Below are 16,216 nucleotides of genomic sequence, written 5' to 3'. Positions count from 1 at the left end.
TTGGTGGTTTGGATCTTGGTAGAATAAGTAACAAGCGTCTTTCAAATTTTCATAAATGGAGCTTATAGTCCAATATCTAACGCTAATTTTCATAAGCCTGGCAAGTTACTGAATAGGTTAGTTATTTATTGCTCTGTAGCAGAAGAAGTTCAACCCTCAAGGTGCCAAGTGAAGAGGTAGAAGAAGGGGAAAAGAAAAGCTGAGTAGGTGCTGATGTGAATGTTGACATGGCGCCCGTGTTAGTAAATTTAAAACCCATTTACATGTGGTTTGATACGTCAAATACCTGAACAATGGCGATGAAAATTAAGAGAGAATTTGTTTGCTTTTTTAATTGCTCCAACTGCCACCATTTGAAAGATGAGTCAATTAGGAAAGAAGTTGTTTTAAGACTTCTAGAGTTGGTTGTAGAGGCACGTACGTCAAAATAAGGGGTGTGGCCTTTGACGAAGATGGTTGGAAAGTGGAATGCAAAAGCCAGAGAGAGACACGAAGCTGATAAGCCAGGCTTGAAAGAATAAAGCTGGAACCAGTTTGTGAATTTTGAGAAGAAGAAGAAAAGCTAAAGAGAAAGAGAAAGATGGAATTCATGAAAGCAAGAGGTCTTGCTTTTAGATTTGACGAAAACTATATGTGAAATTGTCTCACTTGACAGACTGAAGTGCATGTCCCATCAAACTATGAAGTTTTACTAAATAATTCAAACCTTCACCCAAACTTTGAAATCGTAATAAAATTATAAATAAAATCGAATCCTTGTAAATGACGTTTATAATCAACTCTGGAGAGTTTCTAACCTTGGAAAATGTCTTGGGTTGTAGCAGACGTGCAGCACTTGGCCTTCAGTGTTAGTCCATTCGTGTGAAAATTTTCTTGTTCTTTTACTTTTAAAAAATCAATTAAGATCTGAAATGGTGGACACATGAAGCTTCCAAAACAAACATACTGCAATCTTTTCATAATATTTTCATTATGAAGTTTACTTTTTGTGTTTGTCCCTGTGGGTAGAGTTTATTCAAGAAAGCTAAACACTCTGCATGTGTTGCGAGCTAGCTGTCTTCAATCTGCCCCTATTCTTGTCGTGGCTACCGTATTGGGGATTGATCCAACTAAAGCGACGATCGATTCCCTGGTACGTCGATTATTAAAATGTATATATATGTATAGGTATATTTAAATTTGATTTCGTACATATTCTTTCTCATCAACTTTATTTTGTGCTCCAACTCGATCACTTCATCTTAGAGCGATTATACTGTGAATTGAATCCGACGATTCCGTTCCTTGAGATTCGGTCTTCTTCATTGAGGTTGAGAGAGTCTGAATTTAGGTTAATAGCATCTGCATTTTGGAGCTTGACAGTGAATCGATGCTTAAGGAGATCACATTAATGGGATTTCTGGCATGGGGAATTCGTGCCATGATCCGTGCTCCACCTCCGAAAATTTGTGGCTCTCCCGGTGGTCCTCCTGTCGCGGCGCCAAGAGTAAAGTTGAGAGATGGCAGGCATTTGGCTTACAAAGAACACGGCGTACCAAGAGAATTAGCAAAACACAAGATCATCTTCGTTCATGGCATTTCGTCTTGCAGACACGATGCGGTCATTGCAACTCAACTTTCTCCGGTACTGCTTGTTATGGATTATTACTTGTTTACTTCAATTGGGTTTTTTTTGTTATTCACCAAATTTCAAAAGGTGTGTGTTGGTGAAGTAATTAAACTTCCGAATTGCTCTGTTTAAATCATTTATTTCAGGAATTGATTGAGGAACTAGGGGTGTATATTGTGTCATTTGACAAACCAGGGTATGGAGAAAGTGATCCTGATCCAAAACAAACTGTGAAGAGTCTAGCTTTGGATATACAAGATTTGGCTGATAAGCTGGAGCTTGGATCCAAATTCTTTGTGGTTGGCAGATCTATGGGAGGCCAAACTGTTTGGGGTACTCTCAAATACATTCCGCACAGGTAATATAATACATATACTTACATTCCTCTCTGAAAAGAATTCAGTAAATGGCTTATGGACATAATCTAGCACACGCCTTATATACAACTATATAATGTTAGATAATAGATTGAACCAGGATTCCTAAAAACTTAAAATTCATATAGAAGTTTCAATCAAAATGTTAAGCAATCATAGGGTGAAGTTGGAACAAATGTCTGAAGTTGGGGAATGTGTGAAGGGCTTCAGGCTAGCAGGAGCAGCATTACTCTGCCCTGTTGTGAACTATTGGTGGCCTGGGTTTCCTGCAAGTTTGTCGAAAGCAGCTTACTACCAACAGCTACCCCAGGATCAATGGGCGCTGCGGGTTGCTCACTATGCTCCATGGCTTGTCTACTGGTGGAACACCCAGAAATTATTTCCAGCATCTGCAGTTTTTGCTCGTAGGCCTGAAATTTTCTCACGTCGGGATAAGGAACTTCTGTCGAAATTTGCCGATCAGAGGAAAAAATACAAGGTGCCTGTTCTTTTCTTTCATATTTGGTATATGTTTTAACTTTCTGCTTTGCAAATAATCTACTAGAAAGTAGCATTTAAAACTGATGCCTCAACCTTCAAATAACTAGGAAGTGATGGAGTCCTATTAAAACTTACGTGTTGATGATGATCAACTTGTGATGTCTGTAGCTCAAACGGATTAGTTCTCTGATTATTTGCAGGCAGAGGTAACTCAGCAAGGAGTGTATGAATCCATGCATCGAGCGATGATGATTGGATTTGGGCGATGGGAATTTGATCCCATGGAACTGCAGAATCCATTTCCAAACAAGGAAGGATCTGTTCACTTATGGCATGGAGATGAAGATGGTTTTGTGCCATTCATCCTGCAAAAGTACATTGCTAAAAGACTCCCGTGGATTGAGTTCCATGAGGTCCGCGGTGGTGGACACTATTTTTCGGATGCAGAGGGGATGGCTGAAGCTATCATAAGGACCCTGTTATATGGACGGAAGTAGCACAATACATATATACTTTCACTTATCTTTTTCTTTTCTCTTTCTTGAGGTACTTTATGAATCCTTATTTGGGTTTATATATTTAGAACATGCCTCAAAGTATTCTAGTTCAAGTGGCTGTTATCAGTCATGAAAACGATGGAATGAACAGAAGTATTGTTCTTGCATATTCTTACTGATTTTCTAAACAAACCCTGCGGATATATATATATGTAAGTGATTCATATACGGCATCTTTTTGTTTTGTGTAGACCATTAGGCCCAAATAATTAGACCGGTTGAACCAAATTATTGGGTTGATTTCTTGCAATCAGAGGCTAGCCCGGTACGAATCTGGCCCAGCCTAACTTTATACAGGTCTGTTCTCTAGCTGTAACATAAAGTAGTACGACCCAGACTAACTTAATATGTCATGACACGTACCTAATTTACACAACAAACAACACCTATAAAACTATACTCTCGTATGACATCTTGAAATCTTTAATAAATGGTTCACAATGACACAAACAAGCTCCTGAGTTTGAGAAAACTTACAACAATTATTGTTTATTCTGTGAAAGAAACTGTAAGTAAATAGAATCCTGAGGGATCAAGACTACAAGAAAAAGAAAAGAATTACAAACACAAGGTACAAGTAATGGAATTCAACATGTATTAGAGAGATCCACGATAGCTACCTTCAATGCTTTAAGAGATTATCTCAGCAGAACACTCTCGTACTTCGATAAATTTGGCCTGAGAAGGGCAACTTCTAACGAAAAGTAATGGTCTAGAACTATTTTGGGAGTCCGGTTTCCGGGTTTAAAAGGGCGTGATTTGAATCAGAAAGCAGCACAGGACCTCTCCCAGGTCTAGTACAGATGAAATAGCTAACATCGCCTTTGTATTTCTGGGCTGATATGCTATTATCCTTAGTTTCAGGAGGAGGTTGCAGAGCTTCTACATCCTTTATTCCTTCAAGCCCAGCTTCTCCCAATATTGATTTATCACCGAGAACATAACTGACCAAATATAAGCATAGGAAAAACAAAACATTAAAGGTATCACCAGAAACTCATCCTTCATCAACCAGCCATTTTGGCTTAACATCATAAAATAAAAATACCTGCTCAAATCAGTATCAGATGTTGGAGGGAAGTAGAAAAGCAGCCGTTGAAGCAATTGGGTAGCAACATTTCGATCTCGTGCAATTAAAACTGCATTCGGCCCAGCATCAAAAGTGTAAGCCACCTGTAAGATCTTTTATCATTAGTCATCTATTTTGAAGAATCACAACCAAGTAATTGAGGGCTGAGCAACAAACAATATGCTCATATATTTATATCAACACAAACTATAAATGTCTAAGCATGCGGAGAGTTGAGAAATTCATAATGATAGACTGCCCAAATGCAGCGCTCAACAAAGACCAGAAAGCTAGAGGAGAGATGATTGACTAGTTGTACCAATGCTGCCATCATATTACAAATGTGTCTCAAGCTTCAACAAGAAAATGGATTGCCATAGAAAAAATGAATGTGACAGATATTTCGGTCCTCAACAGTGACAGTAAAATTCAAAAATCAGTGAATATATCTTAAACTCATTAGCCCAAAAAACATTCTCCAAACAAGGAAAAATATGCAAACCTGTGGTGTTCCTTCAGATCGATTCCACTTTTCGACGATGCTGATTATCCTGGAATATAGTCACTATATCAACATCTAATCCAAGAGTTTGGTAGTTCAATCACATATATATGACAGAGAAAGGAGTTGCCTGTGGGATGTATTGTTCATGTAGAATATGGGAGGACAAGTATCCAAGCAGACAGCATGAAACTGATTACTATCAGCACAGGTCAACTGTGCAAAGGATGCAAAATCACAACTTTTGATAGCTTCTTCCATTTCTTGAATGCGTTTTGGTACAATTTCCTAACAATTTGGAAAGAGGCATGAGAAAGTAGTTGAAGCTAAATCCAACTTCACATAATCAAACATACCCGAAAGCTACAACTAGTCTTTCAAATAATTTTCCATGACTGAATCCAAAATTACTTCCAGGTGAAACTAAGAGAAGAGCAATTTAAATAAAGAAAACCAGTGAGTACCTTTGCTCTATGCTGCAAGAGTAAACTTGTTTCAACACTCTCGCGCATTCCTGAAGTGCTACTTGTTTCCTTCTGCCGTGAACTTACCTAGAACCAAAACAGTTCATTTGGATTACGAAACACAGTAAGGCTGAAGAAAAACCATAACATGAGAAATCTTTCTGAGGATTCTATAATGTAGTTATAATCCCTTGAAAAATGCAGCATTACTATTGAATCATTTTAGCATTTTCATTTTATGATTGGCTCCCAATAATATTTAAAGTTGTAAATCTAATGAATTTGCCGCATCACTATGTCCATGGCAGATGATAAAAGAAACCACTCATCACAGATCATGATCAACTCCCTTCTCAGGCTTATCCCTTGGCTTCTACTAATATTCACACAACAAACAATAGTTAAACTATTCATAAAACATATTCCTGGACATATTTTATCACCAAAAACAAAATGCCACCTAAATTTGGGAGCATAAGAAAAATAAGCCAGGATATCTAGATAAACTGCATATTGTCAAGAAAATGAAATCTTTAGTAACAAGCTCAATTAACCAATATACTAAGGATAAAGAAATATACTTTCCAGAGAAAATTCCAACACAAGACAGTCATTGCCCTGTAATGCATAAGCAGGGTCAATTTTCAAGTTCTTCCTATGATAGTAGATATCCGCACAAAAGATTTAACTGTAACCAACTTAAAGAGGTACTACAAGATCAAGAACAACTAGGAAAAAAACTTCCAGAAATGCCCAAGCTGTGGATATAAATGTAAATGTATTCGGAAAGGCAAAAGAAGATACATACCACAGCAATGATAATAACAAGATCATCCCAGTGTTTCTCATCTGCTAGCTGAACTGCAATGCTGTCACTTCCATTCTCATCCTATATGTGGCAGAAAATAAAGCACTAGAATCAGTCATTCAAAACGAACTTGTGATCACTTATCTAAATGTACAAAACGTGAAACTCACCTGTCCCATGATCCACTTGACAAATCCACCAAATAAACTGCGACAAGCACTTCCTGAACCTTGCCTACATAGTAAAATGTATACAATTCTATGAAATCTTTGATTGACTAAAATGAAATATCCAACCATACATGCAAAAGAAAAAAAAAGGAAAACAAATTATAGAAGCTCAAGATTGTATTAGCAAAACCACCAACTATATTCTGTACTCGCAAAAAACTTTAGCTGTAAGATAGCAATAAAGAGAATGAAGATCCATGCACTGTGCCGTTAAACAAATGGGAACAAAAGCACAAAATATTTTCATTAGCAACTTGAAAATTAAAATTTTTAAGAAAAAATACACAACAACCATACCTAGCTATAGCAGAAAGCTTGCTTTGATCTTCTTTTACGTTCATCAGATTTGCTAGGGCAAATACTGCATTTAGAAAATTAAATTTTAAAATATTCCCTACTAGACATTTTTACATATGATAAGAAATTAAGAAAAAAGAAAGAACTCTGACAAATAGAAGATTTTCTCAACTCTTATGGTTGGATAGGAATCAACTTGTATGATATATGGAGTCTTGCGGTTTGAATGAGCAATCAAAATATGCAGACAAGGTTACCCTCTTTCTTCCTGTACGGGCATTTATGGCCAAGAACAATAACCCAGACTGGTATTTTGTTATACAGCCACAGGATCCACTGGAACCAAAACAAGAAAGCAACTTTAGTTGCTTCTCTCTAGAATTCTTAAGCTCCTCTGATCCAACCCAAGGATTCTCTTTTGCTAGATTTTCAGTATATCTTTTTTAACAATTTCATACTCTGTTGTATTTGGCTTCGGCTGGGGAATAATACATACTCCAAAGAGAGAATAAAGCATCTAGAATCATTACTAAAAGGGTGTTTGGATTACTAAAGAGAAAATGTACTTAAGCAGGAGGGTCTTTTTAGTTACTTAAAGCAAATAAGTTCTTATTTAAAAAATAAACAATCACACATTTAGGTAAAGTGCTTATTTTTTAAAAAAAAAAAATGCAGTTGTATTTTATAAAAATATTACTAAAAAAATATATATTTATCAGAAGTATATTATTGCTAGTATTTTTTATGTCTATTTTGTTCATTTTAAGAAGATATCAAGAAATTAATTAAGTTAATTAGTTAAAAAAATAAAAACCTAAATGCAAATACAGGAAGAAGGATGCTTAAAGCAGCTTATAAAGTACCAAATAAGCAATCTAAATATCCTCTAAATTAGAGGGTTTCTCCCGAGATCAAGCATTCTTTCTAACAAGCCCCTACTATTGGTCATCAAGATTGAAATCAAATAAACAAGCATGTGATTTGTTGCAGGATTTTGTGGAGAATAGACTTGTGACCAGACTCCAAACCCAGGACCATTACAAGTGCATCTAGGAGAAGATTCGATTTCTATGGTATGACTAGAACAAATTAATTACTTTCATGGAACTCAATTGGAAAATTTTAGTTTTTATATTTAATTCAAACATGAGGCACAAAATTTAATTCCAAATAAAATTTTACAAGACAAAAAAAATGATATTAATATATTATAAATATATTGCGAGAAGACAAGATAATTATAGAAAATGCTATATTACCAAGACAAGCAAAACCAGCAGCCGAAGAAGCCAACCCAGCTGCAGTTGGGAAGTTGTTATAAGAAGCAATGTGCACATGCAATTTCTTCCAGTCCTCTTTTACTATCTTGATTCCCTTCTCTTTATCCTCAACATCGCCAGCACGACTACGGATTTCCCGCAAACAATTTTGGTACCTACCTCCAGAAAGGGAAATTTCCTACACTAGCCAGGAAAAACAAACCACCAAAAAATTGAGTAAAATCCAAAATGATTATCGGAGAAGACATCTAATTACCATTTTAAGTCTAAATAAAAAAATAATCATCTAGAAAGCTAAATAGTGGACAAAGAGACACTTGACTGGATCACTCATATACGGACTAGCTCAAATTCATCATCTCTAAATTTCAAAAAAACGCACAGAGAAATATGAACTAGAAATTAAAAAGAAAAAACCAACTTCAATGGAGCATAAATCATCTTTTGAGCACTTCCTCAGCAATCCGAAGACAATATATAAAATCCAAAAAGAGAGGGGAAAAAGAAGTTAATACACACATGCACACGCTTTTAACCAAGGCTCTTTCTGCCTCAAAATTAAATAGTGAAATGAGCCAGATTGTCTCAGTACGCATTTAGGTGAACCGTACTTTATGATTTGAGCCTTAAAAGTGCTGTTAAATTAGTTGTCAACTAAAAACACTTTTATTCAAAAATTATTTAGTGTTTGATAGAAATAGATATAGAAAGTGTCTCACTTTAAAAAACAGAAGTTTGTGTTAACTGAAATTGATGTTTGAAATTTGAACTGTAACTTTTTAATAAAAACCAAAGCGATTTTCTAAAAGCTAAGCACTGTAACTTTTCGTTTTAAATCTATCAAAAACATATTTTAGTCTTGTCTTTTGTCAAAAAACACTTTACATTTTATCCGTTTTGTTGCAAAAGCACTTTTGAAACTCAAAACCGCAGTTTTTCGGGCTCAATCTCTCATACTTATCAGAGTTACTACATGAGTATTCAAACGAGAAGGAAAATTCATAAATAAACAAACCAAACTCATCTAGCTTTGAGTTAAACCCGATCAAAGTTGGCATTTAGTAAGCTCCATTTGAAGATAATAGTTATCATAAATAAAGATCAAGCACCCAGAAAAAAGAACAAAGAAAAAAAAAACCAACCTTCCAATATCAAGAAAGAACATTAATATCTGATCCAAAAGCTTCTCCTCACTTTCCCAGATTCTCCAGTCAACCAAGCACTCAAATCAAAATCCAAAAAAGAAGAATTTACCTTGCCATTGAGCCACATTCGATCCTGGTCAAAGACAGGGCTGACAGCAACAGTGGTGGTGGTGCATAGATGATCGGGATCAAGCGTGACACTAATGCTATCATTGATGGGCAAGATTAGGGTTTCGTCTCTCTTCCCCCAGTACTTGATAACAGCTATATTGGTCGGCGTCTGTGCCGTGACCATCAGCACCCACTTGTCCGCCATTTCCACGAGACGACCTCCGGGAATCCGTTGATCACCTTGAGGATCTGAAATTTACTTGAAAATGAACCAGGAGACCAAAAAATTGATCTGAGTTTATTTATACATAAAGAGGAGCTTAGATGGAGTCTGTGCCTGAGAACATGGAGGATCTGAAGAGGTTGCGGTGGGTCCCACCTAACCTGTGTTTAAAAATTAGGCCTTTGACTGTTACGGGATTGGCCGGAACCAGGGAGGGAGAATATATCTTATTTAAATAATAATAATAATAATATTTTTTGTAAATTAAATTTTAAAAATATATGAATTTTTATTGAATTATTTGACTATATTTTAACAATATTAATTTAAAAAAAGATTTTGGATATTTTCAGCAAAATTATTTTATTTTAGAGAACTTAGAAGTTGAAATTTGTGATCTCCAACATGGAATTTAATATGATATATATGCACAACCTACAATATAATAAATGACTATACGTGTATGTGTGTGTATATATATATATATATTAATTATCCAATTTGTCAAAATAATATGTTTATTTAATTAAATATTTTGATAATGAAGAATTAGGATATTACAGCATTAATTTTCCGAGAAAATGGTTTACGTTGTCTTAGATTAATCCAAATAAATTGTTATTTTATGTACTAATCCCACCTTTAATATTATTAACAAGGAATTATATATTTTATTTATTTATTTATTTATTTATACAGTTGAGAAATATAGATTTTTATATTACAGTATTATGATAGTACTTTAATATAAAAATATTATTTAATTAATAAAATATATAAATTTTTTACTTTATAATCACCCAATTTTTCAAAAAAAAATAATAATAATAATTCTTTATTAATTTTTTTAGCATGTTTATATACTTATTAATTAAGTTTAATAAGTAATACACATATATCACTATGAAGTTTCATAATATATTTATATATATAACTTTCTTGCATGTTAAGTCTATTTAATATACTCTAATAAAAATTTGGGAAAATTTGCTTGTATAAAATAAACACCGCATATAATATTCAGAATTCACACGTGTGTGTATCTGCATATACATATACATATACATATACATATATATATAAGGTAGGAACTTCACTAAGTCAATGAGTCCTATATTCGCATTAAGATTAAGAAGCACAGTTTTTCATCTATTTTATAGCTCCATAAGTTTACTGGTTCTGATTCTATAATTTACAACAAATACAATCAAACTGGTTCTATATGAATGCACATTTCAGCTCTTATCCCACTCCCAGCAAATGATCTGGTTCTGCATATATATATGTAACATGCTGAAATTTAATTAAACATATAAAATATATACTCAATTGGAAAGCTTTCTTAATCAAATGAGATTCTTCCAGTAAATTGCTATGTGTAATCCTTCTTTCTAATCCAGTGCTAACTCTTCTAGGTAGAATAAATAAGGTTTAGATCATTCATGGAGAGCAAACAGATACGCTAGTCACCGAGACTGCCATTCCGAAAATTAAATAACTCGAAAAGAGAAATGGTGTGATTTATGATTCTCATAAGAGCAGTCTAAGATGAATGAAAAACAAGAGAAAAAGAAATTGCAGGGTTATGGATATTACTACCAAAAAGCCCAAAGGAGCACTATACCAATTCTGGAAATGCTAGTAATCAATCCTCTTCGGCAATTTTGCCCTTCTCACTAACATAAATACCATCAAGGAACTTCCTAATATCCTTGTTCTTCACATGGCATTTCTGTTCAAAAGACAGGAAAAACCAATAGTCAAAATTAATGGAAACGAAATATCTTTGTTGGATGTCAAAAAAATCAAAAGACACGCACAAATTCACCTGATTAATGAGAGCTGCTGAACGTGAAACAAGTTCAATGTCATTTCCATCAAGGATAAGTTCATCCTTAACCTTGTCAGAGCGAAGGATGGTTACACCTTCAAGCATTTCCACTTTCCGAACCTGTTGTCACAGCATCATCTCTAGTTATGCTCTTAAGATTCAGTATATAATCATCGTCTTTTTACACTTCACATTAAATCCATATGATAATCAATATCAAAAGGCAACTCTATTATGATCATACTCAGTTTTACTTATCTTGGTAAATTAATTTAACTCATTTTCACTAGGATCAATCAATATGTGGGCAATATCTCCAGAGTCTAAATGAAGCATCATCTCCAGTTATACTCTAAGATGCAGTATATAATCATCTTCTTCTTACACTTCACGTTAAACCCGTATAATAATCAGCATCAAAAGGCAATATATAATCATGTCTCCGCACAATTTATAACAAACTCTATTATGATCACACTCAGTTTTACTTATCTTTGTAAATTAATTTAACTCATTTTCGCTAGGATCAATCAATATGTGGGCTCTAAATGAAGCATCATCTCCAGTTACACTCTAAGATGCAGTGTATAATCATCTTCTTCTTACACTTCACGTTAAACCCATATAATAATCAACATCAAAAGGCAATATATAATCATGTCCCTTCACAATTTATATCAAGCTCTATATATAACTAAGATCAAAATTCACTCCCATCAACCAATATGTGGCTCTAAATGCAGCATCATTTCCAGTCATACGCTGAGATGCAGTACTTAATCATCTTTTCACACTTCACATTAAACCCATATAATAATCAATATCAAAAGGTAGTATATAATCATGTCTCTGAACAATTTATATGAAAATCTACTTTAACTAAGATCATAGTCAGTTTTGCTTATCTCAGTAAATTAATTTAACTCATTTTCGCTAGGATCATTCAATAAAATATGTGGCTTTAAACCCTCAATACACAAAAATTCAAACAGTTTCAAATCTCCAAAATGCAAGATACGCCTTTCAATGAGTTGTAAACAGGCAACAACTAAACCTAGAAAAGAAAGATTCGGCACCTTTTTTTCTCCAAGAAAATTGCGGATCTCGATGGACTTGTTAGAGTTGGTAATGGAGGCATTAATAGGAAAATGAGCGTAGACAAATCGCATTTTGTAGCGGTATCCCTTGGTGACGCCAGTGATAAGGTTCTCGACGTGGCTGAGGGCGGTGCGGATGGCAGCACTGGTTTTCCTGGACCCGAACCATGCCTCGATCTTGAGCTTGCGCTTGCCGGTCGTCTCATCCTTGATCAGCTGGAAGTCGAGGTTCAGATGCTTGAAGTTGCGAGTGAGCTTTCCACGGGGACCCTCCACCTCTATCAGCTTGGCGTTCACTTTGATGGTGACCCCGTCAGGGATATCCATCGTCTCCGATGACAGGATGGTCTTCATTTCGACCTCTCTTCGCGCAAATCCAAGTAGTGCAGAGCCGTGGAGTCTTCTTCCTGGAAAGGAAGAAGAAGGGAAAGCGGAGAATCAGGGAGGGTTCTGGGTTTTCAACGGTGGCTGACGGCGAAGAGAGGGCTGCTGATTTATATCTAGCGGATTTTTTTTTTTTAGGTTTAGTGAAAAAAGAGAAATTTACAAACACCACTCTGTATTTTAATGTTTATCTCAATTTTTACAACCTTATAAATATATTTGATCAATTTACTCCTTATAATTTTAATTTTAATCAGTTAGCACCATATATATACTTACAAATTTTGCAAAATTTAATACTAAAGAGTAGTAATTATCACAATAATTACATCAATTAAATTTTTTTTTTTTAAAGTAGAAATATGTATATATTAATTCCGAAAACCCCTTCTATCGATTTAATAATGCTTTAAAGATTGATAGGGTAATTAGGAATTACAGAAACTAACATGACAAATTGGTCTTACAAACTTGAGTTAAATCCTACTCACACTGGATTAATTAGGTATTACAACTAAATTCAATTGATAAGTAGGGTGTTATCATGTATTTATAGTTTATAAGTACGAATAGAGTAATATAATACTTAAAGTAAGGAAATAGATCTGACTGATATAGTTGTCAATTATCCTTTGGATCATCTACCACATGTAGTATGCATTGTCATGTATGATCAAATGTTCTTTTCGTCTGAACAGTCATAACATACTGAAACCAAAATTCAAATATTAATCCGTTGAATCAAATATTATAAACCTCACACCACGGATCTATAATATATCTTTATTCAATTCCTATAGAATAATTATCACGTTACAGTTTTATTCAATCATCGAGCAGCGAGCCAAAATGATTTTGTAAAATGACTTGGAAGATTCAAGGAGAATAATTTTCTTACATTACCATAACATATGAGTGGAAAACCAAAATGAAAGAAAGTTAACATATGAAACACATCTGGAAAAGTAGCAGAACTACATGGTAAACTCGTAAGCACCTTGGAAAAATAGAATCATCAAGGAGAGCAAACAAACCCATGAAGATTCCCAACCAAATATTAATAACCCAAGATAGGTGTGATGGAATATATGACCTAAGATTAAGGAAAAACAAACGAAAAAGAAATGGCAATGATATTTCTGTCACAAAAAACCTAAGGAGTACAATATCAGTTTCTGGCAAAAAAAAAAAAATAGTATATCAACTTCTTCAGCTCTTTTGCCCTTCTCACTTATAACAGTTTAAGATTAAGGAAAGACAAATGAAAAAGAAATCGGAGCGATATTAATGTCACAAAAAACCTAAGATTACAATATCAGTTTCTGGAAAAAAAAAAAAAATAGGAAATTACTCCTCTTCAGCTATTTTGCCCCTCTCACTTACGTAGATACCATCGAGGAACTTCCTAATATCCTTGTTCTTGACATGGCATTTCTGTTGAAAACATGAGAAATTAGAGTTGTCAAATTAGAGATCAAATATTTGTTTATATGCTCAAAAATCAAATACACGAACCTGGTTAATGAGGGCCGCTGACCGAGAAACGAGTTCAATGTCGTTCCCATCTAGGACAAGTTCATCCTTAACCTTATCAGACCGGACAATTGTTACACCTTCAAGCATATCCACTTTCCGCACCTGTTGTTGCAATGTTATCTCCAGTTGTGCTCTTAAATGCAGTCTATAATCAACTACTTTTATATTTTATATTAAACCTATATACAACTAACACTGGAAGGGGATATATAAGTATGTCTCTTTACAATTTATATCAAACTCATCTTATAGCTAAGATCAAGCCAGCTTTGATTATCCAAGGTTCTTTTTTTTAGATGTGTTTTCATTATCCAAATAGATTATTTTAGTTCCTATTTCTGTTCCTATTCCAAATAAATGAAACTTTCAGTCTTTCACTCAGATCAGTTAAACTATAGTTAAACAAATTCAAAAAGTTTAGAGAAGTCATTAATAAAACATCACTTAATTTAATTAAGAAATGATGCAAATTATATTACATTAGCAAATAACTGATCTTGTATCAGACTTCATGAAAAATAAGGATACCACATTTCAAATTCTACCAAAACTAAAGCAATTTTGAATATTTTGTTCTACTTTTACGTGGAATTTCAGTCTGTTCTTCTTTCATTGTGGTAGAATTTTCAGAATCTTCTAATTTAAACAAATTAAAAAAGTAAGATATGTAAATGAAATTCCCCAAAATTTCCAATATTTTTCGACATTAGAGTAGTTCGGACAAACCCAACAGTTAAAACCCCAGGAATCGAAACAATGTCAACACTTAAAGACTCTCAGACAGCTATGATAATCAAAGTTTTTCTTTTTTGAAGTACCATTTGATTATCCAAGTATACTAAGTTCCTATTCCTATTCCGAAAAATGAAACTTTCAGTCTTTCACTTCGGTCAGTTAAACTCTATCTTAAACAAATTCAGGATTCATTACTTAGTTCTCACATAAGAAGGAGACTGCATAAATTACATTACGTTAACAACAAATTGAGCTTATATCAAGTTTCATATAAAATTAGGATAATATACTTCAACAAGACTAACGCATTTTAAATATATTTCTCTACTTTCATGCGAAATTTCACTCATTTCAAGTAGAATTGTCAAAATTTACTAGCTGAACTAAATTAACCAAGTGCGAATATCTAAACAAATTCCACAAAATTTCTAAAATTATTCAAACATTGAATTAATTCAACCAAACCCAACAGTTAAAACCCAAGAACTCAAACAGTTTCAACAATTAACGACACAAATTTTGAATGAGTTTCAGCGATTAAATACCCAAAATTCCAAACAGTTAAAGAATTAAACACTAAAACGGTAAATACCGAAATTTCAAAATATAATACGCAGAAAAATAAACTTATAATGCTTCCCAATAAGTTCTAAATAAGCAACAAGTAAACCTAAAAAGGAAAGAGAACGCACCTTTTTCTCGCCAAGGAAATTACGGATCTCAATGGACTTGTTAGAGTTGGTAATGGAGGCGTTAATAGGAAAATGAGCGTAGACAAATCGCATCTTGTATCGGTATCCCTTGGTGACGCCAGTGATAAGATTCTCAACGTGGCTGAGGGCGGTGCGGATGGCAGCACTGGTTTTCCTGGACCCGAACCACGCCTCGATCTTGAGCTTGCGCTTGCCGGTGGCCTCATCCTTGATCAGCTGGAAGTCGAGGTTCAGATGCTTGAAGTTGCGAGTCAGCTTCCCACGGGGACCTTCCACCTGTATCAGCTTGGCATGCACTTTGATGGTGACCCCGTCAGGGATATCCATCGTCTCTGATGACTGGATGGTCTTCATTTCGAGATCTCTGCTAACGCCTGTATACGAATGCGCAGAGCGGCTCCGGCTTCAGTTTCAGAGGTATTGTAGGTAGAATCTGCACCACCCCAAACCCTAATCTCCTTTCCTTCTATATGTAAACTAGTAGAATCGGGCTGTAAGCCCAATTGTATATGTATTTCTAAAAAGCAATTTATTTATTTTTTTCATCTTATTATTAGAAAATATTTAAGAAATTAAAATATTTATTATTTTTTTTATATATTTTCAATAATTTAAATTAAAACTCCAATTTTTTTTTTTTTTTTGGTATTTTCCCAAAAAAATTATTTTACCTTAATAAATTAAAAAAATGTCAAAAAATTATAACATGAAGCATATTAAATTATACTTAATTTTTATTAGAAGAATAGACCCAATTGATAAATATAT

At 34.2% G+C, this 16,216-nt stretch overlaps 4 protein-coding genes across 5 annotated transcripts; 1 reads left to right on the top strand and 3 right to left on the bottom strand.

The window, feature by feature from the left end:
• The first annotated feature begins 91 nt into the window (after positions 1 to 91).
• On the top strand, positions 92 to 3,174 carry LOC110807139 (uncharacterized). 2 transcript variants are annotated; one of them, XM_022032174.2, is made up of 5 exons: positions 92 to 1,132; positions 1,246 to 1,624; positions 1,756 to 1,967; positions 2,197 to 2,464; positions 2,667 to 3,174. In XM_022032174.2, exons 2-5 carry the CDS (start codon positions 1,370 to 1,372, stop codon positions 2,961 to 2,963), a joined length of 1,032 nt encoding a protein of 343 aa, XP_021887866.1. In that variant the 5' UTR covers positions 92 to 1,132; positions 1,246 to 1,369; the 3' UTR covers positions 2,964 to 3,174. The 2 variants fall into 2 exon arrangements, with proteins under 2 accessions (XP_021887866.1, XP_088068740.1); XM_088212614.1 differs by lacking the exon at positions 92 to 1,132 and having other exon boundaries at positions 1,170 to 1,624.
• A 236-nt stretch (positions 3,175 to 3,410) lies between these two features.
• LOC110807119 (GHMP kinase family protein) lies at positions 3,411 to 9,284 on the bottom strand. Its single transcript, XM_022032147.2, has 11 exons — positions 9,267 to 9,284; positions 8,928 to 9,178; positions 7,653 to 7,851; positions 6,394 to 6,457; positions 6,037 to 6,100; positions 5,867 to 5,947; positions 5,059 to 5,145; positions 4,725 to 4,882; positions 4,595 to 4,643; positions 4,072 to 4,196; positions 3,411 to 3,967 (listed from the first exon to the last, which is right to left on the bottom strand). The coding sequence occupies exons 1-11, from the start codon at positions 9,274 to 9,276 to the stop codon at positions 3,742 to 3,744; spliced, it is 1,314 nt and encodes a 437-aa protein (XP_021887839.1). The 5' UTR covers positions 9,277 to 9,284; the 3' UTR covers positions 3,411 to 3,741.
• Positions 9,285 to 10,642: 1,358 nt separating this feature from the next.
• On the bottom strand, positions 10,643 to 12,598 carry LOC110807120 (large ribosomal subunit protein uL6x). Its single transcript, XM_022032148.2, has 3 exons — positions 12,060 to 12,598; positions 10,981 to 11,103; positions 10,643 to 10,884 (listed from the first exon to the last, which is right to left on the bottom strand). The coding sequence occupies exons 1-3, from the start codon at positions 12,432 to 12,434 to the stop codon at positions 10,798 to 10,800; spliced, it is 585 nt and encodes a 194-aa protein (XP_021887840.1). The 5' UTR covers positions 12,435 to 12,598; the 3' UTR covers positions 10,643 to 10,797.
• A 982-nt stretch (positions 12,599 to 13,580) lies between these two features.
• LOC110807140 (large ribosomal subunit protein uL6z/uL6y-like) lies at positions 13,581 to 15,921 on the bottom strand. Its single transcript, XM_022032175.2, has 3 exons — positions 15,428 to 15,921; positions 13,980 to 14,102; positions 13,581 to 13,898 (listed from the first exon to the last, which is right to left on the bottom strand). Exons 1-3 carry the CDS (start codon positions 15,800 to 15,802, stop codon positions 13,812 to 13,814), a joined length of 585 nt encoding a protein of 194 aa, XP_021887867.1. The 5' UTR covers positions 15,803 to 15,921; the 3' UTR covers positions 13,581 to 13,811.
• Positions 15,922 to 16,216: the final 295 nt, after the last annotated feature.

Source organism: Carica papaya, chromosome 2 (genome assembly GCF_054855325.1).
Source record: "Carica papaya isolate Zhongbai chromosome 2, ASM5485532v1, whole genome shotgun sequence".
NCBI lineage: Eukaryota > Viridiplantae > Streptophyta > Magnoliopsida > Brassicales > Caricaceae > Carica > Carica papaya.
Note: the sequence above shows the minus strand (reverse complement) of the source record. Positions and strands in the feature narration are given on the sequence as shown.